At 32.7% G+C, this 14,904-nt stretch overlaps 1 protein-coding gene across 1 annotated transcript; it reads right to left on the bottom strand.

Annotated features, from left to right (window-relative positions):
- Positions 1-4,691: 4,691 nt before the first annotated feature.
- On the bottom strand, positions 4,692-10,145 carry LOC132735658 (zinc finger protein 41-like). Its single transcript, XM_060722633.1, has 2 exons — positions 10,044-10,145; positions 4,692-6,991 (listed from the first exon to the last, which is right to left on the bottom strand). Exon 2 carries the CDS (start codon positions 6,972-6,974, stop codon positions 5,277-5,279), a length of 1,698 nt encoding a protein of 565 aa, XP_060578616.1. The 5' UTR covers positions 6,975-6,991; positions 10,044-10,145; the 3' UTR covers positions 4,692-5,276.
- Between the last annotated feature and the right edge of the window lie 4,759 nt (positions 10,146-14,904).

Genomic DNA, 14,904 nt, shown 5'->3' with positions numbered 1-14,904 from the left:
AACGTAAAAGTAAGATTTAGTCAAGTTATCTTTTTTGTGACATTGTGTTCGCCAGGTGGTGCAATGAAAACAATTAAAATGAATGCTTTTTCAAATAACAATGTTTGGTGTAGTTAAGTGTATAGAATCGTTCACTAGTTAGGAAACGACAGGAGTTCAAGGGTTCGAGCCACAGGCAGGTTGCACAATAGCTCACCCTTTGTCACTTACTTTGAATCACTGGCCCCATATAGGGTTCGAACCTTCAAAGAGTATGACAAAACTATTGCATGTACGGATCCAGAAGATAACCACTCGGTGATTCGGCTATTGAATTTTACAATATGCATATGATATATATTAGCATCAAGTTTTGGATATAACTTAAACGGTTTTAGAGAAAACAGTCCCCCTAAATTTAGACTAATTACCAGTTACGTAAATCTAGTAAAACTGGTTAATGATTAACCCACCCCTTTTTATTGAAATATGCATAACCCCTTGCCAAAATATTAAATGTTTTCTAACTTTGCTATACTGTAAAACGACCTCTAGTATTAACACTTGAATTCGCACCTATATTAAACCAGGGACGAGTGTTAATAAACTTATTTACTGCAGCACGTGCGTGAACTAAAGAACTGCCTGCGTGTCTGAATAAAAACATTGACTACAGTTCTTTTCTGAACTAAATCTCTGTCTGAAACATGTACCTGAATTAAAACAATTCATGCAACACGTGTTCGAACTTAATCATTGCAACAAGTGTCTGAACTAAAACAATGTCTGCAACATGTACATGAACTAAAACAACACTTCCTGCAGCGCCTGCTTTAACTAAAACTTGGCTGAACTTTATTTCTGCATTCATCATATACTTTAAATGAAACAATAACCTATGCCTGAACATGAATAGAGGATATTGAATGAGTGTAAGTTCAATACTGAATTTATTGCACGAGTTGAATAAAATTATATTATGCGAGCCTCATGCAAGCATAATATTATTTTATTCAACGAGTGCAATAAATTCAGTAATGAACTTACACGAATTTAATATTCTATTTATCACATACCCAAAATAAAGACCATTTAAAGTGAAATAAGAGTCATTTTTCATTGACGCGCCTATAGTATAACGCTAACATTTAGCGCGTCTTTACACTATGTTTGTATTACGCTAATGGCGTCAGGTCAAAATATATGCACGGCCGTGCAATACCATATTTACGGAGTCGCAAAATCCGCACGGGTGTGTGATAAAGCACTTTATGAAACGTGTGCATAAGCTAAAACAATGCATGCAGCATGTTTAAGAACTAACACTTCCTGCAACATCTGAATAAACCAAAGCAATGCCTTCAACATGTGTCTGAACTGCAACACATGTCTGAATGGAGACAATATTTATAGGATGCACCTGAACTGCCACGTGTGACTGAACTTAAACAATGCCTGCAACATGTACTTAATACAAAATTCGTGTCTGAACTAAATCCATGCTTGAAACACGTGTCTGATCTTTAAGTTCCTCCAACACAAATTTGTAAACTAAAATACTGGCAGCAACACATGTCTGAATTAAAGCCCTGTATGCTGAACATCTAGACCAAAGAACTTTCTGAACTAATATATGAACCTGTAAAACAAGGCTGAACTAAAAGCACTGCTTGCAACATACTAGTAATACTTAAACTACTGCACAAGCCTAGGTTAATGCATGATGACCCGAGTGTCTTAGATCTTCTTTCACAATTAATGCTGAAAATTGAATCCATATTGTACATGTGTAAAACATGGGTCAATTATTGGTCTAAAATGGGCATTGGAAAAATTCACAAGAAACAAATTGGTATGGACAATTAGTAGCAGTTCTACTTTGTATCACAAACTTTAGTATTATAAAAAGAAAACAAAATTCCTGAACATGAATTTTATTGATAATACATGATATTTTTTACATTTAAAAATATTTTTTAAAAAATCAGAACAATAAAAATTAATCAAATGTATGCAAAATTCAATCAGCTGATCTTGATGGTCAAGGTCATTTAAAGGTCAATGTCATATCTAAGTTCTTTAACATTTTCAACAAGTGTTGTTTTGTCCATCTATGAATCAAATCTGTACATAAATTATTTATTATTTTTTATTTTATTTAAATGACAACAAAAATTCAATAATCTGACCTTGATCAAAGCAGGAAAAAAAATTTTTCATTAACTTGACCTTGACAGTCCAGGGCAATTAAAGGTCAAGGTCACATCTAAATTTTTCAATATGTTTTGTAATGGTAGCAAGTCTTTTTTTTTTTCCTGAAAAAAATTGACCTTGATAGTTAAGGTCATTTAAAACTTAAGGTCAATTAAACCTTCAAAAGGTTGTGTTGAAAAGGTTGGTTTGTCCAAATATGAAGATAATCTATTTATAAATTCATTACATTGCACTAAATTGTAGTCAATTATAGCAAAAATCTGTGAAAATTCAAAAATTTAACTTTCAAACACTTTAAACTTCAAAGTCAAAGTCACTATGGGTTTGACACGCTTGAAGGTCTTATCCTAAAGAATGTTGTGTCTAAGTATGAAGTAAATCCATTAATTAATAACAAAGTTATAGCTAGTTACAGCAACAACAAAAAAGAAAAGAAAAATTCAATAATTTAGTTTAACTTGAAGGTCTATCCTAAAAGATTGTTGTGTTCAAGTTTGAACAAAATCTAATAATATTATATTAATATTTTTAATTATTAATTAATATATATTATAATAATATTATTCAAAAATAATCAAAGTCATAGCCACTAATAGCAAAAATCAAGCAATTTAGACATCTTGAAAGTTAAGGTCATTTATGAATGAAGGTCAAGTTTAGTCTAATCTACTAAAGGTCTTATCCCAAGGGTTGTTTCGGCCAAGTATGAATTAAATTCACCAACACCTAAAAAAGTTATGATCAAGGTTAAAGACAATACATCTATTTTTCTTCTTTGGAAAACAAGTCAGGCTAAAAAGGGAAATAATTAGAGCTGTCATCGTAAGAAACGATATTGGTGTATCGTTGATATTTTTCCTTCAATCAATAGTCAATGTTTATTTCAAATAAATAGTTTTCAAGATAATGAGCGGAAACAATTCTGAAATTTAAGGCCCCTGTGACATTGACTTTTGAACTAGTGACCCCAAAAGCGATATGGGTCATCTGCTGGTTATAGCAATCACTATGTGAAATATGAAGACTTTTTGATAATTATCTTTCAAGATAATGAGCTGAAATCATATTAACATTCAAGGACCCTGTGACATTGACCTTTGACCCCAAAAGCAGTAGGGGTCATCAACTAGTTATGACCAATCAATATGTGAAATATTAAGACTTTGTGATAAATAGTAACAAAGATAATAAGCGAAAATCATACTACCATTCAATGCCCCTGTGACCCTGACCTGACCTAGTGACCCCAAAATCTATAGGGGTCATCTACTATTTATGACCAATCAATATGTGAAATATGAAGACTTTGTGATGAATTGTTACCAAGATAATGAGTGGAAACCAGTCTGACATTTTATTTAAAGCCCATGTGATCTTGACCTTTGACCAAGTGACCCAGAAACCAATAGGGGTCATCTACTAGTCTAGTTATGACCAATCACTGTGAAATATGAAGACTTTGTAATGAATACTTCAAGATTATCAGCAGAAACCATTCTGACATTTAGGGCCCCTGTGACCTTGACCTTTGACCTAGTGACCCCAAAATCAAAAGGAGTCATCTACTAGTAATGATAAATTGCTATGTGAAATATGAAGACTTTGTGATGAATTGTTACCATGATAATGAGTGGAAACCAGTCTGACATTTTATTTAAAGCCCATGTGATCTTGACCTTTGACCTAGTGACCCAGAAACCAATAGGGGTCATCTACTAGTCTAGTTATGACCAATCACTATAGATGTGAAATTTGAAGACTTTGTGTTGAATACTTTTCAAGATAATCAGCGGATATTTAAGGCCCCTGTGACCTTTGACCTAATGACCCCAAAAGCAAAAGGGGTCATCTTCTGGTTCTGGTTATGACCAATCACTATGTGAAATAAGAAGACTTTGTAATTAATAGTTTTCAAGATAATCAGTGGAAACTATGTGGTCTAAGGACGGACAGACCAACTGACATTAGCAAAACAATATACATGTACCCCCTCTTCTTCGAAGGGGGGCATAAAAATTGATAATTTTAACATATTAATTAGATGTCTAGATATTAGGAAAATTCACCCAAGCCCATGTCTTACATTTATCTGTTGTTACATAGTGGAAATATTTCACAGCAATGATGATAAAAAAAATGGTCTGGATTAAAATCATGAAATGCAATTTATAAACAAGACATGGAACAGAACAGAACATGTTTTTAACTGAAATTATTTAAATACGTTTCCGGAGTTTTCATATAGACATATAGGCAAAATTAAAACTGTTCAATAGAATTTCTTTGAACTTGGCATTTTATTAGAATAATAAATTTAGTGAACTCAAAAACGAGAACGGTGACCCCAATTTTTTTCACTTAAAATGTTTCTGTTATCATATTCTAACATCATGCCAAGTTTAAAGAAATTCTATTGAGCAGTTATCATGTATAATTTTGCCTATATGTTCATTATTATGAAAACTCCCAAAAACGTCCTTAAACAGGTACATGTATAAAAGTGAATGACAGACAAGTAATTTTAGGTAATTATCAATTATGATAGTTATCATAATTCCAAACTAGATCAAATTTGTAAAGCGTAGTGAATATGTAATCTTCACTGATTAACGAGGCATGCAGCACCTATACTTATACCTGGGTGAGAAGAATAGTACAATTAATCATTGAATAGTCAAGCTTAAAGGGACTCCACCCTGTTTTTTTACATGACAGGACTTAAAATATCTTTCCAAGATCTGTGTACCAACTAACAAAGGTCTGGACCAATAACTTGTGTGCAAAATTTCAGGCCTTTCCCTCGCCCCGTTTTCCTAGAACAATCACTTTTATGATGCAAAGTGACCCAACAACTAAAAGTGTTGCAACGCTTTTAACTCAAATTTGGGTAAAAATCTCATAAAAATTAATTTCAAATTAGTTCTGAGTATAATTCTTTATCATCCTTTGCAGTCTTTTTCCATTTTTAGTGCTTTATTTGATTTTTGAAAGGTTTTCAAATTTTATGTTTTAGGCCTACGGTCACCTCAGTTGAGTTCCTTTAAGTACTTTTAGTTTAAAAGCCATGCTGCCTTTCATCAGCACTAAGTGTTACAGATTTTAGCATGCTTCTTTATATTATCATAGCCTTTTATCCCCGCCTCACATTTAACACATTTGTAAACATTTCCAGTTTCCATTCTGTGCCGTTCTTCGTGCTGCTGAAACGATTTTAACTCAACATAATCTTTGTTACAAACAACACATATATATCTCTTGCCATTGCACCGCTTTTCATGTTGTTTTAATTCTGCTTCACACAAAAATCTTCTGTTACACACCACACAAACATGTTTCCTTTCAGGGGCTGTAACTCTGGCCAAACTTTTTTCAGACTTGTGATTTCTTTTCACATGCTTTAACAGATTACTGTTAGTCTTAAAACCTTTATTACAATATTTACAGAGAAACGTTCTTTCCGCAGCATGACACAGCACATGGGTTTTATAGTGCGACTGAGTCGTAAAGGTCTTCGAGCAAACCTCGCAGCTGTATGGTCTATATCCTGTATGCTGGGCATATATATGCACCTTCAGTGCGTCTCTCCTGATGAAGCCTCGGCCGCAAAGAGAACAATGAAACGGTTTGTTCTCCGAATGAGTGAGCAAGTGGCGTTCTAACTGACATCGTTTTGCAAAGCGTTTGTCACACGTGTCGCAATGATATAACTTCTTGCTCTTGCGTTCAGGTTCTTCAACAACACGGCTTATACCATAATCCTCATCAGGCAACTCAATTTTACATGCTACCTTACCAACATAGTTTTCCTTATTCTCATTATCATCAGCGCTAGCATTAGTAAAATCTGATGACTGGGGCATGTCAGTATCACCATTTTCTGTTTGTGATTCTATCTTTGGAGTGTCAAACTGATCATTAAGCATGACACAGTTTTTACCAAACTCAACAGGTTCGTTATGTTTTCTTTTCATATGTTTACTCAGATCGCCTCTATATTTGAATTGTTTCTCGCACAAACAACAGGAGAGCCTGGCTTGAGGAAGGTGGTAGTTCATATGTGCCACTAGATTATGCTTTAATGCAAAGGCTTTGCTACAAATGTCACATGTATATGGTCTCTGACCTTGATGAACGGAGCTGATATGCTCAAAAAGGCGATTTTTACGGATAAATCCTTTCCCACATAGAGAGCAAGAAAATGGTCTTTCTCCAGTATGCGTGAACATATGTCTTTTCAAATTTCCAAATGTTGAGCAAATTCTATTACAGAAAATGCATGTGAGATCCAGAATACTATTTTGACATGAATTTAAAACACCAAATCTATTAGCTGCTGTTTCAACAGGCTTATTTTTAACAATTTTATTATGTTCTTCATGATATTCATCTTCCGTGCCTGAGTCAGAGGTTACATTTTCGAATGTCCTATTTTCAGCCATACATTTAGCAAATGAATTTGATGATGTTTGATCAAAACTGGCTTTTTCAGTTTTTCTTCTCAATAATGGGATGCCAACAATTTCTTGATATTCATTTGGTAACTGTTTACCACTTTTCTGCTTGTCTTGTTTTGTTACGCTAACCTCCTTTGTGTTTTTTCTTATCTCCTTTTGTAGATTTTTGCTCTTTCTGCCAAATTCTTTTCTGTAATTGGAGGAATATGTGTCATTTGACCGCTCTAAACTGATCAATTCAAGCTGCCCCTTAACACAGCTTGATCTCAAATGTTTCAGCCTTCTTCTTTGTCCGGACCTTAATGACCGGCCTGATGATGAATTCATTGTAGCTGGTTTTAAAACTGAAAAAAAAAGATAAAAGATTCTCTTTATCATAAGGATGTAATAATTACATAATATTTATTTAAAGATTGCTTTGATACTGTTTTGTAACTTTAACTTTATTTTAAAGGCCCAAAATACCCCAGAAATGCTTTTATTTTCGTATCTCAAATTACATGTAGCTTCTTCTTTTTGGTGTCCCGTTAAAGTTCGAAGTCAAAATACTACTTTCTTTACACTTTCTTCCTTTATGACAATTAATTTCACATTCAGCAGTATGTTCTTCATGTCATTAACAATGCTCATTCACCATTATTTAAACATTATAAAATTATGTTTTCCCTTTTTAAAATAAGGGGAAAAAAATTGTTTCCAAGGCACAATGTGCCTTTAAAGCAGCAAGCCTCCGGATTCATGCTAATTTTCATATTATTAAATGAACAAACAAAAAATTACACATTGTAAAGCAACTCTTACAACCAATTTAAATAACTAAAAAAACTAGTGCTTACTGCATTACTTATTAGTAACACAGTAGAAATATGTTTAAAAAATCGGTCCTTAATCACATATACATGTACAGTGATATCATACAATATTGATTCTTTTTACTTTTCTTTCTTAAAAGCTCAGTACATTTTCCTCAAGAAATGTTTTGGCGAGGCATGCAGCTTTAAGCTTGCGTGTTAAGAATACTCTTAAAGTGTCTTGACCAAAGTACCAAAGGTTCAAACCCGCAACTCCTCAGTTCAGAGGAAAGACACTTTAATTACCACTTGGCTACTGCTCCCCTTGTACAAATATTGATTGTAATTAATAATATATAACCTGCCTAACTTCAACAAAAAATTGACTGCATTTTTTAATCTGAAAGGACAAATTAACTTGGGACTGTAGTGAAATTTTAATACATGTACTTTCAACAGCTTGATAATTCTATATATTGTCACCTTAGTGAAGTAACAAATTAACTCTTCTCAAATTATTTAAACAGTTAACCCGTTACTGAATTAAGTAGAAAATGTAGTATTATGCACATTAAGCATCAGTTAAGGTCAAAATTTGATTAAATTCCCTCTTTTATAAAGAATGAAGCAACCATCCATGATTATAAATAAACCCATTGAGTGAATGCATGAATAAAGCATCCAGTGAAGTTGTTATATGTATAATACGTAGAGAGTTAAAATTATAGTACAAATTTAAACTTTCACAAAATTGTTGTGCAACCCTGAGTTAAAAATACCCATACATTGTATAAATAATTGATGCTTTCAGCTTTCAGCTTGACTTAACAACCACTTCTAGTTGACAAGGCCACAAAAATAAAGAACTGTTTCTAATTCTCCTCCCCAAGCACCCACCCACTCCCCCCCCCCACCCACCCCCCAACTTTCCCAACTGAAGAAGAGGGTAGGTTACAGTACAATGATTTTCTTTAATTTTAAATTTTTATAATATTTATACATTGTATAACAGTTACTGTTTACATTATGTTCATGTACAATACTGTAGTATTTTGTGTTGTAAATTTAAGATTAAAAACAAAACGAGTTAGTAGTCTCCAGTCAGCAGGAAGGGACAGAGAATCTTTTTCCCCCTATGTTAAACCCCTTTACATCACCATAAATTTGACACTCCTGAACTTCAAGGAGTTGCTTTTGTTAAAAAAAGAAAGCCATTACAAATGTGAATGAAATGTTTGACCGCTGAAAATGGGGATATATTATGTAATAAATTGACCACAAATAAAGTCTTTCAGAAATCAGTAATAAATTTGAAACTACACAATGTAGCTCTGCAAATCTGTATTTTTAAATGTTGAATATGCTATACTAGCATGTCCTTTCACTTTTCATATATTGCAATATATTGAAAATTTAAAATTTTACTATAAACTTTTAATATTAAGTTAAATAAACATAATGTTTTCTTAAAGATACAAGTGTAATCAACTTTTTTTATAACTTACTTGACTTCAAGTGGCATTCATGTATTAATTGTTTAAACTTCTTCATTTCCAATGCCACTTTTAACAACTTTTAAAATCTTTTATAAAAAGGACCTCTTATCATGTTATGTACCATTAATTTAAACATAATATTAAACAATAAACACCTCAAGTCAAGGTTCTGTTGTTCTAACCATTGATTTTCAAGCAATAAAGTATTTTACATTGTTCACAATGCATCGCAATATGTTGTGCAATGTGTCAGAAAATATTGCAATATATATCACATTATGATTTTTCTTTACAATTCCCACCACTACAGACTTAGTTTGGTGTTTATTCAACCATTGGTTCTGTAGGAGAAGGTCCTTGGGTGTGAGTTCCATGTGACCAGAATTGATAATTATGTACCAAGTTTTCTGGGGACAATCAAATAATTTGATACAGTCTTACAGATATTATTCAATGCATAAAAATTACCCAACTTTTTTAAATTAAAATATAATTAAACACAATAATTGTGGTGGAGCACTTTTAAGAATATGTCTGTAGCAAAATCCTAACCCTAACCCTCTGTCACGGTTCAGAACTGTTCATTATTTAGGGGAGATAATGTCTAAGTGGCTGGATAGCTCAGTCGGTAGAGTCGTGGTACGGTATTCCGAGGGTCCTGGGTTCGAGTCCCAGTCAGGCTTCACATTTCTCTCACCCTGTGACACTCCAGTCTTTCAAATAGAAAGACCCTGGACACTCTAACCATAACCCTCACCTGGGACAGAGAGATACATTATTATTCCCGGCCATAAGCTAGGACCTAAATTATGTCTTAGCCCTATTAATCAGATAATTTAGATAGACCCGGTGTCTAAACCAAGTGTATATGTATGTTTAAGGTTTATCCATTTTTCTTTAGTGCATAATATACAAGTTTTACTTCTGAAAGAAACATACTGTAGTGATCTAGATCTAATCCGCAAGACAAAATAGCTGCAAAGACAAATTCATTTGACAACTTCAACTGTTCAACAAATTCATTAGGCGTGATTCAGATAATTAATTTATGATATGAATAACCAATCAAAATGCACGAATAATATCTTGCAGAAAATTATAAATATTACCTGCTCAAGATTCTCGTACTGTGCGTGAATCACTGTTCTTGTTTGACTTCTTTGTTGTCAACATTCAAATTCGACGCGGAAAACACCTTTTGTATCAATAAAAGGGCAGTAACTTTGTATAGTTTCACCAAACTATCAGACTACAGTACCCTGCATTAAACTGACTAAAGTATTAATGTGATATTCCTATTGCCAATATCAAACCTATTATTTTTCATAAAGAATAAAATAAATATTACTAACTTGACTTATGAAACAGATAGTTTAATAAGTTGTTGTCTTGAAGGTCTAGATAGATGATTAATTCGGAGTTATAAATAACATGTAAAATGGGAAAGTGTGCGGGACCGGGTCCTGTGCAGAACCGGGTACACTGACTCTATACGTATATATATCTGGTTAAGTTGCCAACACAGCAGGTCCAGAACTACTAAGTTGCATGTTAGAACCATCGTCGGATACCCACGGCCGAACCATTAACATTTATCTGCATGTTATGTGACATGTTTATCAATCGTGGGTATCCGACGATGGTTAGAACGAACAACTACATGAACTAGATCAGAAATTTGCCTGTTAGAAGACAGGAACAGACACGTCGAACAGCCAGATAAGTAAGTTGTTGAGAACAACTAGATCAGTAATTAATTATATAAAACAGCTATATATTGGAATGGCAAGATTTGTAAGTTATCTAACAGAACAGCCTTATTAAGTTGTTTAATAAACAGAACAGCTATATTCGTAATATTCTCTTGATTTGTAAGTTGTCTTCTACGCGTGGAAGGAAGTGTTACACGAGGGATGGAGTTCTTATGATAACTTGTCATAGTCCATTTTTCATCGCCTCTTGCTTAAAATCTGGTAGTTTTGAGTAAAATTTTCAAAGTATTAGCCAATTCGCAAGTATTAACCTGTTTATTTTTGGTCTTCATCCTTGCCATACATATTTACCTAATTATAATGCAAAAATGCAAACATAAAGCCCCGACTAACAAATTTATACCCGATTTTTCAAATGTCCCGGAGTTCAAAGTGTGAATCCTCAAAATATGTCCTGGAGTTCTTATGATAACTTTTTTTACTGCCAATGTGTTTCTTGCGCTAAATCAAAGCACGTTTTAGCGTTTTTATTATCCATTTAGGTTGGAAATACTTATCAAATATAATTTTTACGCTCATCCTTTGCACAAAGTTATCATAAGAACTCCATCCCTCGTGTAACACTTCCTCCCCCGGGTTCTAGAATAGCCAGATTGGTAAGTTGTTAATTAAATATAACAGCTAGATCGGTAATATCTTTTAGAATGGAACATTCTAATGGTAAGTTGCCCTTTAGAACAGTCATATTAGTAAGTGGGACGGACTATGTTCTTATTCTTATTTATAATCTAAGAATTTCTTGCGGCGTTGGTTCATTCAAACTCTGTCAAGGTCTCTATTGTAACATAGAATGTTTCCGTTTCTTAGTACACAAAAAAAACAAAATGTTCCGGAACAAAACATCACGCTGCTGTCTGATGTAAGCTTTTACCGTTTAGCAATGATTTCACGCATACAGCATTTGCTCAAAAAGATATATACTGGTCAGCATATTTTTACTCAGACATTTTGTAATGATTCTTTTTCAAAGTTCAAACAAAAGTTTAAAACTAACGACTTTTCTTTCATCTTTCATTTTATTCATACAATGAGGATACTACATGTACATATAAAATCTAACTAATGTTCATAAATAAATGATTATTTTTCATACAAATCATGATCATAGAACAAATTTAATTATATCTAAATGGAAGACATTGGATATTTGGCACAAAAACAACACAAGTAGAAAAAAAAGAATGAAATACATAACGAATAATATCATATTGAAAACGGGAAATAAACAATAGAGAATCCTTTCTTAAGTGTTAATTATCAATACTGATTCAAAATATGATAAAGATGGTTACTCAGTAACATTTTGGTACTATAAAAAGTACAACACAATTTTCAAGCTTTTGAGAAATAAGAAATAAAGGCATGGAGAAAGAAACAAGGTTTTTGATTTTAGACAGCAGACGATAAAAACTTCCGTGGCACCTTTTTTTATTTAATTTGAGAATGATGTCATAGATTACATATGCAATTGCAAAGGGATTTGGATTAAAATTGAGGCACAAGCGGGCACCTGAAAATAACCATCGACCTTCCTTAAGCTAAACGGGAATTTTTTTAAGGGAAAAATAAAGTTTTAAAGGGGATTGAGGGGAAAATGTAAAATAAAAGAAAAAAATTTTTGGTTCGGTGTTTTCCCCTTTTAATTTCGGGTTTTTTTTTGTAAAAAATTTTTTAAACTATTTGTTTTTGGGTTTTCGTGTTGTACATTTTTATATTTATTCATTTTATTTCATTTTTGAATGGTAATTTCCTTTGTTTTGGGGTTTTTCGAGTTACGGGATTGAAAAAATCTTTAATAGCAGATGGAAATTGAAACATTTTTTGAAAGTAAAAAATGTGTGTTTGATGGAAAAAGAAAAAATAATTCAATATATTTCGGTTTTTAACAAAATTTGGATTACCCGTGTGAAGTATTTCCACCTTCTTTTTTTTTTCTGTCGGAAAAGAGAAGAATGAAATAGGTTTAGATGCATATTGGGTGTTCTTCGTAAAATAAGCAAGATAAAAAGGAGCGGAGCTTGCGAAGCGACTGTAGCTTTCTTATTTACGAAGAACATCCAATATATGCACTCTAACCGGCTTAGTGCTCCGCCCACTTGCGTTTTATAATATAAAACGTCCAGTTTATATAAAATCTGTTCTATTAAGATTTGAAGCCTGAAAATTTGAAAAATCCTCGTCGGTGATTGGCTTAAAAAAATTGGCGTAAATGTCGTTTCAGTGTAAGTATTTCAGTAATTTTATTTTGGAAAAAATGCATCATACAACTGTTAAACCTTCTTCAAAACAGAGCCCCGAGAGCTACATTGTATTTATAACGTGACGTTAGTTTCTAAAAATAGTCGGGAGAAGAATTTTCCGCATTACTAGTGCAGACCGAAAGAATATAGGTCTCAAGGGAACAGCAAATTTAATTTTCCACCTTAATTCTTAATAACATATTCAACCTTTAGAAAAACCGAAAGCCGCTTTTAAATATGCAAAAAAATATTCCCAATTCAAGGGATACATAACATTGAAAAATATGTCAGTATTTACTATACTATCAGCGAGTGGTAAGTTCTTTGGATGGTTAATAACTTAGTAAATTTACATAGAATTCACAAAATTTTAACCAAATAGAACATTTTTTGTCCAGTTTTTTAAACAAAATACCAGAAAACTCCGGAGATGTGCTGCAAAAAGCTAGCTATCTTATAATTGGCAAGAGTTTCATCGAGTAAAACATTGTTACATATATATTAAAAAATTTCAATATGTACATATAAAAACTACATAAAAACATAATTATATGAGTGTAATGAAAAAAGTTATGCTATTGGCACATAGGGAACACATTAAAAACAATAAAAGTAAATAAATACAAAACATAATACAATGTACATGAATTAAAGCTGCATGCCTCCAGATGAGCCGAAATAATTTCAAGACAGTCAAACTTGAGAAAAAATATATTCTAAAATTTTCAGAAAAGAAAAAATATCAAGATTTAAATAATCATTTACATGTTATTTATATGTGTTTAATGATGATTTTGCAGTATTTAACAATTTTATACAATTCTAATGCGTGACTAACACAATAATGGCTATTTTACATATTCTGACCACTGTTTGGTAGTTTACATGCATTGTAGGATTTGTGAGCGCCGTTTGCAACCTGTTTATTACCTTTTTGTTCACTTCACACTATTTTTAGTTTTAAATACATTTTTTTAATTTTCATAAATAAGCATGAATCTAGAGGCATGCTGCTTTATATGTAATAATATGTTATAGAGGCAAGAATATGCAATAATTAATATCAGTGTTATAATAATTACACACTAATTTGACCTGTTCACATTATGAATCAATCTCAAATACATGTGTGTAATAATTCTATTATGTAAAATAGTTTTATGTTAATTTGATTCTATAAATAGCACAATTAAATCGAAGCATTTCGTGACATAGAGTAAAAAAGCGTCTAAATGAGCTAGACCTTTAGTTTGGTACCCGGCTCCAGTTGACATTGAAAGGCATGGACGCACGCAACGCGTTACCAGATACGTGATCTATGTCAATCAAAATCAAATTAAGCCGAAAGCAGCCGAATAACTCAAAACTTCAGTGCTAATTAATTTGGTCTTACAAAATATACAAGTTTTGATTATTATGTAATAAAACGAAGAATAGTATGCACTCTAAATAAAAGAATGCAATTGCACAAGTCAATGTTTGGCACATGAATTAATACTGCAATAAACACAAAAATATGATGACATCTAAACAATCAACACATTTTTCATCAAATAATAATATTACAAATAATAAAATCTTTTGAAGAGAACAAAATCCACGATGGGCAAAACGTGTACTCGTATTATTTAAAATGAATATAAAACCGAAAGATTTGTGCACACAGTCTTTCAGGGACGGATCCACCGGGGGCTTAAGGGGCGGAATGCGTAAAAGGGGGAGTTTAGTGATTCCAAACTTAAGCCCCCCCCCACACACACACACACCCAACCGAAAATTTCGGGATCTGACCCTGGACTCTTTGACAATAAAAGATAAAAATAGGATTTAACAATAAAACTACAACATTCAAAGGCAAGCACTGGCTATTTACTAATCTGTGTAACAGATAAAATATATCCCTTCAGCACACTCCTTTGCGCTCATTATAAGTCCTTTGCGCACATTAAAGTTACTAG

This window comes from Ruditapes philippinarum, unplaced genomic scaffold (genome assembly GCF_026571515.1).
Source record: "Ruditapes philippinarum isolate M1 unplaced genomic scaffold, ASM2657151v2 ctg599_1_1_1_1, whole genome shotgun sequence".
Lineage (NCBI taxonomy): Eukaryota > Metazoa > Mollusca > Bivalvia > Venerida > Veneridae > Ruditapes > Ruditapes philippinarum.
This window is presented reverse-complemented; position numbering and strand designations above follow the sequence as displayed.